A 17,461-nucleotide genomic window follows, 5' to 3' on the forward strand; every position below is an offset into this window, starting at 1 on the left:
CCACCACACCCAGCCAATTTATTTTAAAAATTGCAAATGCTGTGAAATCTGAATAAAACTCATTTGCAGGCAAGATTCAAACCATAGGCCACTAGTTTTCAACCTTGTGGTCTAAAGACTTCCTTAGCAGAAGTTCTTTTTTTTTTTTTTTTGAGACAGAGTCTCGCTTTGTTGCCCAGACTAGAGTGAGCGCTGTAGTGTCTGCCTAGCTCACAGCAACCTCAAACTCCTGGGCTCAAGCAATCCTACTGCCTCAGCCTCCCAAGTAGCTGGGACTACAGGCATTCGTCACCATGCCCAGCTCATTTTTTCTATATATATTAGTTGGCCAATTAATTTTTTTCTATTTATAGTAGAGACGGGGTCTGGTTTTGAGCTCCTGACCTTGAGCAATCCGCCTGCTTGGGCCTCCCAGAGTGCTAGGATTACAGGCGTGAGCCACCACGCCTGGCCTTCCTTAGCAGAAGTTCTTAACATAGTCCTGCACTTTGGTCAGGGTCACTGTGTGGGACAGCTCCATGTGATAGGTGCCCGCCTGGACTGAAGAGACCACGTTCACAACTGTGCAGAGGAAGGAGTGGTGTGGAATGATTGTGGGTGGGGCATCACTCGTCAGTAGTAAAGGAAACAGATTTACCTTTGGTAGCTCTGAGTTTCTTGTGCGGGTCAGCCTTCTGTTGTATCTCACTTCCTAGCCCCCATCCCACTCACCAGGTTTTTTGTAGAATATATACAGCAACAGCAGAAGGATAAGCAACACAGCCATGAGTGCTACCCACCAAGTGAGGAGGAGCAGGATGGGCAGAGCAGAGAGCCCAGGAGGGAGAGCCCTGCAGGTGAGAGTGAGTGCAACCCATCTTTGTCCCAGTCTCGGTTCCACCCACTCTTGCAGCCCAAGAATGCTCTCCCAACTTCCCAGGCCTTCCTAGCTCTGGACCTGATCCCAACACCTGCCTACACTAACCAGGCAGCTGGGTAATGGAGGCGTGGAAACAGCTGAAGTTGATTAGGGCATAGGAGCAGAGGAAGAAATTGGAGATGATGGGGGCAATGGTGTTCAGCTCTGCTTTGGAAGAGATAAAAGGTCAGGGATCAGTCTCCAAACTAGTGTCATGGGATCCAGGTCTGGAGAGTCTAGGACATCCTGGCTTTCCTTTCTCCATTCTCCCAATTCCCTACTCCCTACTGCTCCTCACTCTACCCCACACCCATGCCATCCCTGCCCCCACCAAGTTAGGAGACATTTTCATCGAGTGTTAGGACTAGAGAGACAGAAAAGAGGCTTTAGGCCAGGCCCTGGGGACCAGAGGTAGGGCTGAGAGGGCACGAGAGGAAAAGTGACTAATAGGGGCCTGTGGGGGTGGGTGGGTGGGGAGTACTCACTGGTAAGGATGAACCCTACAGCAATGAGGAAGGTGGGCAGATTAGCCCCACAGAGGCTCATGGTTCTTGCCATATCCTTTCCCCAAAAAGCCAATGACTGGGTACAGTTTATCCTGGCTCAGCCACTTTAAAAAGTCATGGCAATCAACAGGAGAGTGGTCCAGGGAAAGGGAGAATAAGAGCCCCTTCACCTGTAATCCTAGCACTCTGGGAGGTCGAGGCGGGTAGATTGCTCAAGGTCAGGAGTTCGAAACCAGCCTGAGCAAGAGCGAGACCCCGTCTCTACTATAAATAGAAAGAAATGAATTGGCCAACTAATATATATATAAAAAATTAGCCGGGCATGGTGGCGCATGCCTGTACTCCCAGCTACTTGGGAGGCTGAGGCAGAAGGATTGCTTGAGCCCAGGAGTTTGAGGTTGCTGTGAACTAGGCTGATGCCACGGCACTCACTCTAGCCTGGGCAACAAAGCGAGACTCTGTCTCAAAAAAATAAAAAATAATAATAAAAATAAAGAGCCCCCTATTTCTCTTCAGGGGCAGGAGAGTGGGGAACACAGAAGGAATAGTTGAGGGAGCTTAGGGGTCTCAACAGGAAGAAACGATAGGAGTAGGGTGTGTTGAGATCCCTAAGAATGTGGGATGGGAAAAACTGAGAGTGGGGAGGCAGAAGAGTGACACCCTCCCCATACTTTGCCTTATTTTGCAGGCAGACTTTGGATTTTGCTATGTGAGCTTGGATCATCTCTTAAACACCAGGCAGCCACAGTCATCTCCATCTTCCTGTGTCGCCATCTAACTCCTGGTTGCCAAGAACTGAGCTCTCTTTTGCCCTTCCTCCTCAAAAATTATAATTTTAGATTGGCCCTGTCTACTTACATTCTCTCCTTTTTCCTCCCAACCCTCTTGCTAAGATATCAACTAACCTGGAAAACTTTGGGGGCTGAAACAAAGCAGGCAAGGGCAAAGAACAGAGTGATACTGAAGATAGCAGAAGATGTCAGGGGACTGAAGACAGACACCATGCTCATGGCCTGAGGAGAAGGGCAGACAAAGGCAGAAATTAATTCACTCCTGAAGCAATGCATTTCACCCATATTTTCACCTAGCTTTCCCAAAAGTTGCAGGGCTTATTAAATTTTATCTGCATCTTTGAAGGATTTACCCCATCCTCATGAATCCCCTTGAGCATGTACTCTGTGCCAGGCAGTGGGCTAGTAAGGTTTCTCTTCCTAATCTTACCCTCTGGTTCACTCACCTGGTAGTGATTAGACAGCCCGAAGTGGCAGGACCTTTGCTCTCGGCAACTGCTGAAATCCCAAATCCCAGCCACACTGGCACACTGCGCCCAGGCAGCTCCCATTCTGCACACCTATGTCAGTCCTATTTCCTGAAGCATCACGAACCATACAGGAGCCTGGAAATGAGATTGGAGATACACATTTCTTCATGAGAAGAAAACCCCATCCCAAAGCAGTAGGGCTGCCTGGGTACCACTAGTACCAAAAGAGGAAATGGAAATGTTTGTGTATGGGGAGGGTGGGTATACCAAATTTGGTAATCAAAGAACACCATACAGTTCATCAACAGATATAAGGAATGGGGAGGAATTGTAAAAAGAGCTACCTGCATGTAAACTATCTGTTTGGTTTTGCTGTTTTTTTAGAGACAGTCTTGCTGTGTTGCCCAGGCTGGACTCAAACTTCTGGGTTCAAGTGATCCTCCCTCCTCAGCCTCCTAAGTAGCTGGGACTACAGGTGCATACCACCACACCTGGCTTTAAACTATTGTTAATGTGACTGATGAATACCTCTTGTTCATTTTATCACTTATTTATTTTATCCTTAGTCCCTTGGGGAGGCAGAAACTGGGGCTCCAGGTCATTCTGTACAGAAGGCAGGAGTGGAAGGCCTTACCAATGGTAGCAGAGATGCCCAGGGAGGAGAGTGTGGTCCACATGATGGCAAGGAGGGTTCCTTTGAGGATAGCTGTAGCAGGGTACTCGGGACAAAAGTTGGACCATTAGTGGAGAGAGAAGAGGGGTGGCAGAGAGTGTGCCCTATGCCTGGACACTCTTGTCACCTTAAGGTTCCCAGAGATAGGGGCCCCAGCCAGGACCCCAGTGGGTGAAGGGAAGAATATGGAAAACATGCCAAAGAAACTGCCTTCTGGACCATGCCACTGTGGGACTATATTTTCCCAGAAAATGCTTTCTATGTAAAAGAACAGAGAAAAAAAGAGGTTTTGAGGAGTACCTCCTGGCTTCCCTTCATTCAGCTAGAATCATTATTACCCCTACTCAGTTTTGTGCTTATGACTTGGGTTAGGCTGGTAAGAACAACTAGGCAGCCCAGAGACCTATAGGACTCTGGTCTGATCGTCAACTTACAAATGACATACAGAATCAGAAGTCAAGGGCTATTTTCTGATGAGGTTTTGGCTAATGAGGTCCTGTGCTCCTAGTGTAGGTGACATTCTGAGGCATTCATTCCCTTTAATGTATCTCTCAGCTTCTCGCTCTCACCTTGGTACCTAAAGAAGCCAGTGGCTTGTCAGCTGGGGTTTCTGGGGGGGTAGTGTCCCCAGCAGGTAGTTGATAAAAGAGAGGAAGTTCAGGAAGATGATTTAGGCCTAAAATACCATGGGTGACAAAAGAAAGGAGAAATGTGAGTGGAGGGGGAGGAGTAACTACTGCTCTACCTTCTCACTCTCCTTGTCCCATTTTTTTTTAGAGACAGGGTCTCACTCTGTCACCCAGGCTGGAGTGCAATGGCCCAATCATAGCTCATAGCAGCCTTGAACTCTTCGGTTCAAGCAATCCTCCCCCCTCAGCCTTCCCAGTAGCTGAGACTACAGGTGCATGCTACCAGGCCCCACTCCTCCTTGTCCCATCTTAATGCTTTTCCTAACCCTCTAGTTCCTTTTTCTACTGGCCTCTTCCACAAAGGAGTTCCAGCCAAATGGGTATCCTTTTCCTTCTTGCCTCAAACTGCAAAGCATACCTCCCCGTGCCACAGAGGTAGATCTTAAAATTGCAAATATCTGGTCTGGGAGCAATACATAGCATTTCTCATCTGGTGTCTCTCCCACTAGTCCTGTCCGGTGCTCATCCCAACAGATCCTCAGAATAAATCCTCTTTTCTTCCCCTTGAAGAACTGGGGTGTGAAGTCTCTTCCAACAAAACCATCTAATTTCAGGTTCCTCTCCCTGGGAATCTGCTCCACCACCTCCTTCCCCCATATTTAGCTTGGTCTTCTCAGGCAGCAGCTGCTTTTACCCACCACACACACATAAGCCCACCTCTCCTCCCATCGCCACCTGGCCCTGCCACCCCTCAGCCTCCTCACCCCCACCTAGATTTCCCAATACCTGCCTTAGACTCCCACTCTATGCCAGTCAGCGCCACACCCAGAAAGATAGTCACGGTGGCCACGCCCACCACTCGCAAATCGTTTTCAGGATCCATGTTTGGCAGCTGCACCCCATGCTCCTGGAAGGGCAGAACACTGAGGTCACAAGTATTTATTAGCTGATTTGATGCTTCCATATGATTGTTTAAATGATTTGCCTGGGATGGAGGATTAGACCTTCAGATAGAGGGTTAGACTTTCCAGGGTCAGCAGACTTAAGAGAGGAACACAAAAAGGAAAGGGACAGGCATTATCTGGAGTAAGTCTGAGAGGGTCTCTGCAAAGCCCACCATGTGCATAGCCACAGCTATGGCATTGGCAAAGGCGAAGATGATCCCAGTGGAAATGCCAAGCTCTGGATCCAGGCTGCGTGAGATGAGGAAATTTGTGCCACCTGAGAGGAGAGAAAAGAAGAACTGGTCTGTGGTCTTGGCAGTTCCTAATAGGACTGTGGACCCCTAGGGTTAACGAGGTCACCATAGACTCACCAACCTTGATTTTGCCATTGGTGGTGTTGGCTGAGATACACAAGCCACTACTGGGTAGTAGAGACAGAGGCCAAGAGCAGGACAATGAACCATGTGAGTCCTGGGGTAGGGAGAGAATCCACTCCTTCATGCTGCACCCCCGCATCCCTGCCCACTGCCCAGGACAGCTCTGAGCTCATACCTACGCCTGCCTGAGCAGTGATCCAAGGCAGCTGCAGGTAGAGGATGACACCCCAGATGTTGAGCATACAGTGGATCTGGGGAGCAAGGTGATGAAAGAGAAGCCGAGGTCTCAAGTGCAAAACTCCACCTCCTGTTCTCTTCTTCCTCAGAGGTACTCTCCAAGAACTCCTCTGGAGCAAAGTTCTCTCTTGCCTACCTAGATCCCCAAATTTTGGGAGCCCTGAGCTCCAGTCCATTACTACATCTCCCATGACACAGCTGAAGCACACCGGGGCCTTGTTGTCTTGGGATTGTGGCCAGGCTCAAGGATCCTCTGCAGAGGTGGAAGTCACACTGTCCCCTGGCTGAGATAGCACAGACATGACTGAGATGCCAAGACCCCTCCCTAGCCAGTGTGTCTACAACCAGGCAGATGGCTGATGGGCCTGGAAGGCAGTCCCAGGGTTTTTTTGTTTGTTTGTTTGTTTTTTCTTTTGAGACAGTCTGACTCTGTTGCCCAGGTTAGTGTGAGTGCCGTGGCGTCAGCCTAGCTCACAGCAACCTCAAACTCCTGGGCTCAAGCTATCCTACTGCCTCAGCCTCCTGAGTAGCTGGGACTATAGGTATGCGCCACCATGCCCGGCTAATTTTTTCTATATATTTTTAGTTGGCCAATTAATTTCTTTCTATTTATAGTAGAGAAGGGGTCTTGCTCTAGCTCAGGTTGGTTTCGAACTTCTGACCTTGAACAATCCTCCTGCCTTGGCCTCCCAGAGTGCTAGGATTATAGGCGTGAGCCACCTTGCCTGGCCTAGTCCCAGGGTTTTAATGGAGGGTGGGTGGTGGCCCAGATAGCAGATTTTATCCTTCCTTCAGGAGTTCGCTTTGGGGCATGGGTCTCACTGAGGTGGAGCCCCACTGAGCCTCCAGAGTTGAGTGGTTGCAGCAGAGCAGTCCGGAGTCTATGGAGTTGGCATAGAACTCATAGTGGGGTCCAATGTCCTTGTCCTTGTGGTCAGGTGGTGAACAGAGGCTGGCCCTGGGTGTGTCTCCACCAGACTGTGGTTCCTTCACTTCCTGGTAGGGGCTCAAGATGCTGGCCACATTATCTTGCAGGGTGAAGGCCATGAGAGGAGTCCAAAATATCTGAATGGGGGAAGGGGGTGCAGAGTCTGGGCACTATCTCCCTTTTCACTGGCCTGGACAACCATGAGCTGCCTCTCTGCCTAACCATTTTGGGGAGTGCAGCCTACAGACTAGGCTCACCCAGGGAGTGCTAGCTACTCTGAGTTCCCCAGGGTACCCAGGCCGCAAATGGGAAAATGGAGATAGCTTTAGAAGCTGGAAGGAGTGCTTTTTTTTTGAGACAGAGTCTTGCTTTATTGCTCAGGCTAGAATGAGTGCTGTGGCGTCAGCCTAGCTCACAGCAACCTCAAACTCCTGGGCTCAAGCAATCCTGCTGCCTCAGCCTCCCAAGTAGCTGGGACTACAGGCATGCGCCACCATGCCCGGCTAATTTTTTCTATATATTTTTAGTTGTCCAATTTATTTCTTTCTATTTATAGTAGAGACGGGGTCTCGCTCTTGCTCAAGCTGGTTTCAAACTCCTGACCTCCAGCAATCCTCCCACCTCGGCCTCCCAGAGTGCTAGGATTACAGGTGTGAGCCACCGCACCAGGCCTGGAAGGAGTGCTTTGTGAGTCAACACACCTTCCCACCCTCCACGCAAGCCCTCTCAGCTAAATTGTATGGGACAATCTTGCCTCATTCCCTTATTAAGTCTGCTTGTTGGGTCAATCTATCCAGTGTGGAGCAGACATGTTATAGTCCAGGGAGTATGCTCCTAGTAGCCCTTAGCCTGTCCTACCTCCCCCAGAGAGGGGAGGGCAGGCGCATCACTGCCCCCTCAACTAAATCCTTTCCCCAAGATGACACCTGAAACTGCAGCACAAAATGCCCAGTTTTAGGGGCTTCAGCCAAGCACTGGTCTCAGGATGGGAAAGAAGGTATTGTCCAGAGCAGTGTGAGTGGCTGTTGTCCCACCTCAAACAGAATACCTGCAAGCCCCCAGCCCATCTAGTCCAGGACTCTGGGCCCCGCAGCAGTGCAGATCAACCACATGTTCCACTGCCTGGTCCTTATCCTAGCGCCAAGGTGACAGATTCCTCTGGACTCTTCTGAAGGCACAGGGTTGGATCATGGGATCTCACTACTGGCCCCACCTCTGGAGAGAGAGGAGGCCCTGCACTGGGGGTGAGTCACCTAGGTCTGTAGCTCTGACCCCACCCCTTCACCTTCCCCACTCCTCTGCCCTCCATGGGGAGGGCCGGGCTATGTTTGCATTTCACATGGGTAGTGTTCATTCCAGGATCCCAGCTTTATCATGCACAGAAAAGTCAACAGCCCAACACACACACACACACACACACACACACACACACACACACACACACACACCCCTTCCCTCTTCTGGCCCAGCGTTCCTGCTGGCCCTGGCAGTCCAGACTTTCCTCACCTGCTCCCTCCAGCCAGCTCTGGTGAGCACAGCCCTTCTGGCCTGGCTCACCCCATCCAATCCCCTCATCCTCCTTGGCTTCTGAATTTGCCTAGCTCAGCATCTCTGGGTGACCTACAGATGAAAGGGTGGGGGCATCAATCCAGGATGGGGCCCAGGGGATTGGGTGTCAGAGTTCCGACACCACGAGCCCAGCACCTAGCCAGCGCTGGCTATAATTAGCAGGCCGGGATGAGGGGCAAGTTCTTTCTGCCACGTCTCCCCAAGTGAGAGGGCAAGAGCGAGCCTCAAGTGAGAGCTGTTGTCTCCTAAGGGTGGCTAAAACGATGGGGGCAAGACGGGAGGAGTATGGTCCGGGTTACTGGGTCTTTGCACATGCTTCTTGCACGCTTTGCTGCACTGCATGAGCCCCATAGTTGCACTGGAGAGCCCAGATACTCCAGTCTTGGACCGGCTGTGGGATCGGGAAGAGGGCTGGAGCAGGGGAGGGACTGACATTAGACGAGCTGGAGACATGGTTCCTCTGGCCTCTCTGGGTCCAGCTCTGACGCCCTGCTTTCTTGCCTCGCTCACCTACAGCTATCCAGCAAACCCGGGCCATGAGCGTCGTGGACACTGCACATCATTCCTTGGACCTGGAGAGTGTCTCTTCTCAGGCCCAGGACTGCCTTGAACTCCCTTTGCCGGTTCCGAGAGCCTCCTCCTGGCCTCCCTCCCCGGACAAGGATCCCACTTTGCCTTCCTTTCCTCGGGAAGAGCCTGGCCCCGAGCCCCTGGTCCCAGGGAACCTTCCATTTCCAGCCTTGTCCCTAGAGGAAGAAGAGGAGGAAGAGGATGAGGACGGTGACGACGCGGCGGAGCCCGAGGGGCTGCGCAGCGAGGAGCACCCGCGCCAGTTTTTCGCGGAGGCTCGGCGGCTGCGGGAGCAGAAGCTGCTGCTGGACGAAGAGGTGTCGGTCGCGGGGCGGGTGTACGGGCTGCATCGCGTGATCCTGGCGGCGGTCAGCAGCCTCTTCCGAGGCAGGCTGCTGGGCTGCGGAGGTTCGCGGGCCCCCCTCATCCTGGATGTGGCCCCGGGGGGCTGGGAGGCCGTGCTGACCTTCGCCTATGAGGGGGTGCTGGGCCCCGCCCCGCAGGGGGACGTGCTGGCCGCAGCCGAGGCGCTAGGAGCGCCCCGGGTGAAGGCCGCTGCCCTGCGGAGATGCGAGGAGGCCGGGGACGCCGGGGAGGACGGAAAGAAGCCCAGCCAGGCAGAGGAGCTGCGGGAGAACCTGCGCGGCGTTGAGCTCCTATACCGAGAAGGCGTCGGCTGTGATCTGAAGCTGGAAGCAGGCGGCTGCCAGCTGCGGGGTGAGGGCCTGCGGGGCATTAAATTACTGCAGGTGCACTTGCTGCCGGAATGATGTGTGCAAGCAGCAGGTGGTTTGATCCCCAGTATAGTGGTTTTGATCCCTGCCGCAGTCAGAATTTCCCTGCAGTGGCCGTTGATGCTTCTTTTGCCCGGCTGAAAGCTGGGCATGCGCAGTTGAGTTATTTTCCTAGGCGCATTGACAGATTTAAACTGACCCTCCAAGCTCCGGCTGTCCCTGTGTCCAGTAACAAGGAGTTTCCAGCCAGCTGGCTAGAACTAAGTAACAGTAGAACAGGCAGAATGTGATTGACTCAAACAGGGTTTAACCAAAGGCCCTTCTTGGGATCCTGTTCAGGACACAGGAAAAGCCAGAGGAACATGGTGGAAAACTCAGTGTGTCCTTTTATCTAAGCGTGCTTGACACCATGGCGGATTTATGGGTCCTGTGGCTAATGAGCAAGGGCTGGTACTCTTTTTCCAGAATCTCAAGGCTACCAGGCCATGGCAATTCGAAGTTAACTCTGCTCATCATCAGTAAAGCTAAGTAGGGTTGAGTAAGTTGAGTATTATTCAGATTCTACTAACACTTAGTGAGATACTGGGTGTCAGGAATTTTTACACATGACGTCTCTTTTAATGCTCACTGAAAGCTAGTGAAGTTGATACCATTATCTCTAAGTGCAAATAAGGAACATTAAATTCAGAGCTGTTGTCTAGTGAGAACCAGGATACAAGCCCACATCCAGTAGTCCAGTCTGCTTTCTGTGCCGTCATACCACACCACCATAGAACAGGGATCTTCAAACTTTTTAAACAGGGGGCCAGTTCACTGTCCCTCAGACCGTTGGAGGGCTGGACTATAGTTTAAAAAAACACTATGAACAAATTCCTATGCACACTGCACATATTTTGAAGTGAAAAAACAAAATGGGAACAAATTGTCCTCGGGGGGGCCACATGTGCCCTCGGGCCGTAGTTTGAGAACCCCTGCCATAGAACCTCGAAAAGGGAGTTGGAATGTGAACTTATAAAAGTTTAAAGTTACAAGGGATTAGTTTAGAGATTATCTAGTTCAGCTCTTACAATCACTGATGAAGAAATCAGACTCCAAGACATGTCCAAAGTCACATGGCTACTGCCCATTAGAGAAGTGACTGGGAACCACAGTGCTTTGGGGACTCCCAGAAGGAAAATGATTCCAAAAGTCTTTATTTTCATTTCTGATAGTACTAGATGAAGGGAGGATTTAAATTTTCATACTTACAAAATTTGCAGTAGGGTTTGGAATTTAAACATCTTCATATCACTGCCTTTATTTCCCTAAGAAACGTTCCAACTTAGTGTTTGGAATCCTTAAAATCCTAGGGGACAATCCTAGGGATGAGTAAGAAGTGAATACAAGTGGTTGTGAGCCCTTTCACAGTTGACTCTGAGCTATAGATTGATGATGTGGAAGCTGAGATGGCTTAGCTTGTTTCGAGGAATGTAGGATTATAGGAATTATAGGATTGTAGGAATGTAGAATTTTCTCAGATGATATATATTTGAAAGCTGACACTGATATTTACTACTTGGGAAGCACCATGTCACTACCTGCTTTGGATATGACATTGGAAAGCCATATCAACATCACTTGCCCTTGGGGAGAGGCAAACATACCACAATTGATCAAAGCAGCATGGAGTTCATAAACCTCCCTGGGAGCTTGGGCCCCCTCTCTGACCTGCCTGAAAGGACTTCTAGCAGCATTCTCTTTCCCCCCACCCCAGCTCTTCCTCCCTCCCTCCCTCTTTCTTTTTTTCTTTCTTTCTCCCTCTCTCTCTTTCTTTCTTTCTCTCTCTTTCTCTTTCTTCCTCCCCCCTCCCTTTCTTTCCCTTCCTTCCTTCCTTCTTTCCTCCTCTCCTCTCCTCTCCTCCCCTCCCCTCCCCTCCCCTACCCTCCCCTCCCCTCCCCTCCCCTCCCCTCCCCTCCCCTCCCCTCCCCTCCTCCCCTCCCCTCCTCTCCTCTCCTCTCCTCTCCTCTCCTCTCCTCTCCAGACAAGGTCTCTCTCTGTCTGGCTACATGCCAGTAGCTGGCTACTTGCCACTACACCTGGCTACTTTTTTATTTTTTGTAGGACAGGCTCTTCATATTGCCCAGGATGATCTCGAAATCCTGCCCTCAGGCAATCCTCCCACCTCCCAAAGTGCTAGGATTATAGGCTTGAGCTACCACACCAAGCTTCCTCCATTTTTCTTATGAAGCATTTCACATAGCGAAGTAAAGAGAACATTAAGATGAACATGCAATCACATCAACCAGAGTTAATTAAGATTTCACTATGTTTTTCATCTCTTCATTTTATTTACTTTTTACTAAAGTTTAAATTCCATGACATTTCATATATATATATATATATTTTTTTTTTTTTTTGAGACAGAGTCTCACTTTATTGCCCAGGCTAGACTGAGTGCCGTGGTGTCAGCCTAGCTCACAGCAACCTCAAACTCCTGGGCTCAAATGATCCTCCTGCCTCAGCCTCCCGAGTAGCTGGGACTACAGGCATGCACCACCATGCCCAGCTAATTTTTTCTATATATATATTAGTTGGCCAATTAGTTTCTTTCTATTTATAGTAGAGACAGGGTCTCACTCTTGCTCAGGCTGGTTTTGAACTCCTGACCTCAAGCAATCCGCCCGCCTCGGCCTCCCAGAGTGCTAGGATTACAGGTGTGACCACCATGCCTGGCCTCATTTATATTTTATTTATATATTTTTTCTTTCTTTTTTTTTGAGACAGTCTCACTCTGTCACCCCAACTAAAGTGCAGTGGTGCCATTATAGCTCACTGCAACCTCCAACTCAAGAGATCCTCCTGCCTCAGCTTCCTGAGTAGCTGGGACTACAGGCAAGCACCACCACATCCAGCTAATTTTTTCTATTTTTGGTAGAGATGGGAGTCTTGATCTTGCTCAGGCTGGTCTTGAAATGCTGACCTCAAGGGATCCTCCCACCATGGTCTTCCAGAATGCTAGGATTACAGGTGTGAGCCACCGTGCCCAGAGACATTTCATTTATAAATACTTGACTATGTGTTTCTTTAAAAGAGGACATTTTCTCATAACCACAGTACCTTTATTATGCCCAACAAAATTAATAATTTCTTAATATCACCTAGTCCACATTTATATTTTCCAACTTGTCCAAAAAGTGTCTTTTAGAGCTGATTTTTTTCAACCCAGGAATCAATCAAGGACTATTCTGTACTGTTATATGTCCCTTTTTTTTTTTTTTTTTTTTGAGGCAGAATCTCACTCTGTTGCCCAGGCTAGAATGCCGTGGCATCAGCCTAGCTCACAGCAACCTCAAACTCCTGGGCTCAAGCAATTCTGCTGCCTCAGCCTCCTGAGTAGCTGGGATTCCAGGCATGTAGGCATGCACCACCATGCCTGACTAATTTTTTCTATGTATTTTCAGTTGGCCAATTAATTTCTTTCTATTTTTAGTAGAGACGGGGTCTTACTCTTCCTCAGGCTGGTCTTGAACTCCTGACCTTGAGCAATCCACCCGCCTCAGCCTCCCAGAGTGCTAAGATTACAGGAGTGAACCACTGTGTGTGGCCAGTTATATGTCTCTTAAACTTCTTTTAATCTAGTATAGTCTTCCATCCCTGTTTTTATGACTTGACTTGAAGAAGCAAGATTAGTTAGTTATCCTATAGAATGCTCTATTTCGTACATTTATATGATCTTTTTCCCCCTCAGGGCTTTGTTTAACTTGTTCCTTTCGTCTCTCAACTTCCTATAAACTTCACTTTAGATACAAAAGATTGAATAGATTTAGGTTAAATATTTTGGCCAGAAGACTCCATAGGTGACGCTGAGCATAAGTTCTAATTGTTTAACAGCATTTGTTAATAGTACAGTTTCATTGTCACGAGAGCCATGCAGATAACTAAGGTATTGGTACACAAGCATGTATTTTGCGGGCTAATGTCACTAACAGTGGACAGGAATGATCTGCCCAGACAGTCACTGCATGAAAATAATTGAATTAGGTGATTTTTAAGGTCTCAAGTTTCAAATGTCATGATTCCATGAACTATACCGAGATGGGGAGAGAGTTATGCAGAGGTAAGCTGGGACACATGAGAAATCTTAAGCACTAAATTTTCGGCAAGAGGAGATGGCAAGCAGATGAGGTTGGATTACAGCCATTCCTGAGTGGTACCACCTTCCCAGCAAAATCTAACAGAATGGCTGATGTCAGTGGCTCTGGCAGTGGCAATTAGAAAGAACTTTATTCTATGTACAATTTACAGAGACCTATATAAGTTGCACACTGTTCTTTGAAGTTTATTTTGTACTGCTCTTCGAAAATTCTGTCTTTTCAACTTGATTCCTAAAGACTCTTTTTCTAACTAACCTGGCCAAAAAGATTAAAGCAATGTTTATGAAAGTGTCTTCAGGTCACTAACATGAGGATCACATAGGGTGCTTGAAAATGTTAAAATACACATTCCTAGGGTCTCTGTCTAGAGCTACTGAATCAGAATCTTTGGGGGTGGGCCTCCGAAACCTGCATTTTAACAAGTAACCCATAGTATTTCAGTGCATACCACGGTTTGACCTGTAGCCTTGGGTGGTTTGGAGGCCAAAGTTGGGTTACCAAGTCGGGATAGTACCCAGCAGTCTTGTAACACTTTGGGTCCTCCTCTGCTTTTTCCCTCCTCCTGCAGTGCACCGAGCAGCCCTGGCCTGTGGCAGTGAGTTCTTTGGCGCCATGCTCCTGAGCGGGATGAGGGAATCCCAGGGCACGGAGGTGTCTCTACGAACCATCTCTAGCCAGGACCTGCGACTCCTCGTCTCTTTTGCCTACTCTGGGGTTGTGCGGGCAAGGTGGCCAGGCCTGCTGAGAGCTGCCCAGGCTGCTCTGCAGTACCAGAGCTCTTCCTGCCTGGATTTGTGTCAGAAAGCCTTGGCCCGGGGCCTCAGCCCTGCCCGTTGCCTGGCCCTGTTCCCCATGGCTGAAGCCCCCGGGCTGGAGATGCTCTGGAACAAAGCACGTCACTACCTCCTCACGCACCTGCCCGCTGTGGCTTTGTGCCCCACTTTCCCTTCTTTACCAGCTGCCTGCCTGGCTGAGCTGCTGGATAGTGACGAACTCCACGTCCAGGAGGAGTTTGAGGCCTTCGTGGCTGCGCGGAATTGGCTAGCTGCCAACCCTGAGATTCAGGAGTCAGAGGCCAAGGCCCTGCTGCGATGTGTCCGCTTTGGCCGAATGTCCACCAGGGAGTTGCGGAGGGTGCGGGCAGCCGGGCTACCCCCATCCCTGTCCCCAGACCTGCTGCACCAGCTGTTGGTGGAGGCGGACGTTCCAGGCCAAGAGAGGCGGAGGGAGCCTGACCGGGCACTGGTGGTGATTGGCGGTGATGAACTCAGATCGGACATGGCCCTAAGACAGCCATCCGGAAGAGTGTGGTGGGCCCGGGCCTTCCGCTGTGGCATGGGACTGGTACGAACCGTGGAGTGGGGGTGGCTGCCTGCGCTGCCTGCCCCAGGGCGCTTCCGGCATGGGGCTGCAAGCCTGGCAGGAAGTGAACTCTATGTGTGTGGGGGACAGGATTTTTACAGCCACTCCAACACCCTGGCTTCAACTCTCAGGTATGAGCCTCTAAGAGTGGACAGGGTGTAGTAGGCCCCAAGGTGGGCAGGTGAGAGAAATTGCTGACCCAGCCAACCACAGACCCTCAGAGTCACTCTTCCCATCTTTTGTCCTACTGTGTCCAGGTGGGAGCCAACTCAAGAGGACTGGGAGGAGATGGCACCTTTGTGCCAGGCTCGGAGCTTTTTCCCCCTGGTGGCTCTGGATGGACAGCTTTATGCCCTGGGTGGAAGAGACAATGGTGTTGCCCTCAACTCTGTGGAGACCTATAACCCTGAGCTCAATGTCTGGAGGTGAGCAGGCAAGGGGGCATCCAGGAGAGAGTAAGGGACTTGGAATAGGAGAGTTGAGGCCAGGTGCGGTGGTTCACGACTGTAATCCCACCACTTTGGGAGGCTGAGGCAGGAGAATCACTTGAGGCCAGGAGTCTGAGACCAGACTGGGCAACATAGTGAGACTGTGTTTCTTCAAAAATTTAAAAATTAGCCGATATGATGGCACACTCCTGTCCCAGCTACTGGGAAGGTTGAGGTGGGAGGATCACTTGAGCCTGGGAGTTTGAGGTTGAAACAGTGAGCTGTGATGATGCCACTGCACTCCCACCTGGGCAACAGAGTGAGACCCTGTCTCTAAAAAAAAAATGAGAGAGAGAGTTGAAGACGCCAGTTGCCTGATCTTGTGTCCTGTTCTCCTTTAGGCCAGCACCTGCACTTCCAGCACCTTGCTTTGCCCATGCAGCTGCCATTTTGGAGGGACGATTGTACGTGAGCGGTGGCTGTAATGGAACTGGCCAATACCTGGCCTCATTGCTACACTATGACCCCAAACTTGAGAAGCCAGGGAGACTTCTGAGCCCTATGGGGATACCTCGGGCTGGCCATGTCATGGCTGCTCTGGGTGGGCGGTTGTATGTGGCCGGTGGGCTAGGTGAGACTGGGGACCTGCTGAGCTTTGAGGCCTATGAACCAAAGACTGATAGTTGGACTCAGCTGGCACCCCTGCCCTCCCCCCATGTGGGGGCTGCAGGTGCTGTGCTGCAGGGGGAGCTCCTGGTGCTGGGGGGCTACAGTCACCGTACTTATGCCCTCTCCCACCTTATCCATGCCTACTGTCCTGGCCTGGGCCGATGGCTCTGCCTGGGAACTCTGCCGAAGCCTCGGGCTGAGATGCCTGCCTGCGTCCTGACACTGCCCACAGTGCAGCACATAGCTTTGGTTCCCACCATGCACCAAACCAAGCCTGCTGGGTGAAGGGGGAGCACCAGTGCAGGGCGGGAGGAAGGGATGAGAAATATCATGAGAGAAGAACAAAGATTATGGGAGGAGGGAAAGAAGACTTCATCTTGGTAGTATTTTATTCTCAGACAGTACTTTACAGCTTATAAACTGCTTTTGTATATGTGATCTCCACTGAGGAAAAAGTGGTTCCAGAACTCTTGAGGAAATGGCATTGTGGAAAGGGAAGTACCTGGGTGAGGAGAGGAGACCCAGGAGCAACTCCAATAGGCTGGGGACTCTTGGCGGAGAAAGTGCATCTGGTTGGGAAGAGAGTCAAGAAGCTCCAGTAGCTGAAGTGTGGAGGCCATGAGAGGACAGTCATGATCCTGACCCATGGATCAAGGAAAAAATGTGGAAAGACCCTCCATGAAAGAGTTTAAGGAGATGGAAGGAAGGATTGAAAATTGTTCAGCCCTTCCCTTTCCCAGCACCTGCTCCTTTCTACTCCCCAAACCCTGGGATATCCAAACCCTCTTGACAATATTCTCTCTCAGGAGACTTTGTGGGCCCAGTCTAGCATTTTCCCAGCCTGGACACCACAGGCTTTCCCTGAGAGCTTCTTTTTTTTTTTTTTTTGAGACAGAGTCTTGCTTTGTTGCCCAGGCTAGAGTGAGTGCTGTGGCGTCAGCCTATCTCACAGCAACCTCAAACTCCTGGGCTCAAGCAATCCTTCTGCCTCAGCCTCCCGAGTAGCTGGGACTACAGGTATGTGCCACCATGCCCCGCTAATTTTTTTCTATATATATTAGTTGGCCAATTAATTTCTTTCTATTTATAGTAGAGACGGTGTCTCACTCTTGCTCAGGCTGGTTTTGAACTCCTGACCTTGAGCAATCTGCCCGCCTTGGCCTCCCAGAGAGCTAGGATTACAGGCGTGAGCCACCACACCGGGTCTCCTGAGAGCTTCTTGGTTTCCTTCTGAGACAGAAGTTCCCACCTGGACCTGGACAGCTTGTGGGCCCTCCAGGGCAATGAGGTGCAGTGTTGTGTGGGGGAAGATGAGGAGGGCAGAGGCCACAGAGAGAAGGGCCCACAGTGGAAAACAGATGACCCGAGGTTTGAGGGGATGGGGCGGAAGAAGTCAGGCGGCTGTCTGGCTTTTTTCCTTCCCTTTGGGCAAACTGAGAGATCAGGAGTGGAAGCAGGACAGTTGTGCCGTGAGGTCACAAGTCCTGAGAGGAAGTGGCAGAGAAGAGCAAGAGCCAGAGAAGACCCAGAAAAGTCATTTCTC

At 50.4% G+C, this 17,461-nt stretch overlaps 1 protein-coding gene across 1 annotated transcript; it reads left to right on the top strand.

Moving 5' to 3' along the window:
* Positions 1–8,519: 8,519 nt before the first annotated feature.
* Positions 8,520–17,069, top strand: KLHL33 (kelch like family member 33). The gene is made up of 4 exons (XM_012752757.2): positions 8,520–9,309; positions 14,028–14,952; positions 15,079–15,246; positions 15,651–17,069. Exons 1-4 carry the CDS (start codon positions 8,559–8,561, stop codon positions 16,201–16,203), a joined length of 2,397 nt encoding a protein of 798 aa, XP_012608211.1. The 5' UTR covers positions 8,520–8,558; the 3' UTR covers positions 16,204–17,069.
* The last annotated feature ends 392 nt before the right edge of the window (positions 17,070–17,461 follow it).

This window comes from Microcebus murinus, chromosome 6, assembly GCF_040939455.1.
Source record: "Microcebus murinus isolate Inina chromosome 6, M.murinus_Inina_mat1.0, whole genome shotgun sequence".
In the NCBI taxonomy this organism is placed as follows: domain Eukaryota; kingdom Metazoa; phylum Chordata; class Mammalia; order Primates; family Cheirogaleidae; genus Microcebus; species Microcebus murinus.

Bases quoted from the DNA above. Each gene is read 5' to 3' on its own strand.
- KLHL33 (XM_012752757.2), top strand. From the start codon at position 8,559: ATGAGCGTCGTGGACACTGCACATCATTCCTTGGACCTGGAGAGTGTC. The intron at 14,953-15,078 runs GTATGAGCCTCT...TACTGTGTCCAG, and splicing joins ACCCTGGCTTCAACTCTCAG to GTGGGAGCCAACTCAAGAGG. The intron at 15,247-15,650 runs GTGAGCAGGCAA...GTTCTCCTTTAG, and splicing joins CCTGAGCTCAATGTCTGGAG to GCCAGCACCTGCACTTCCAG.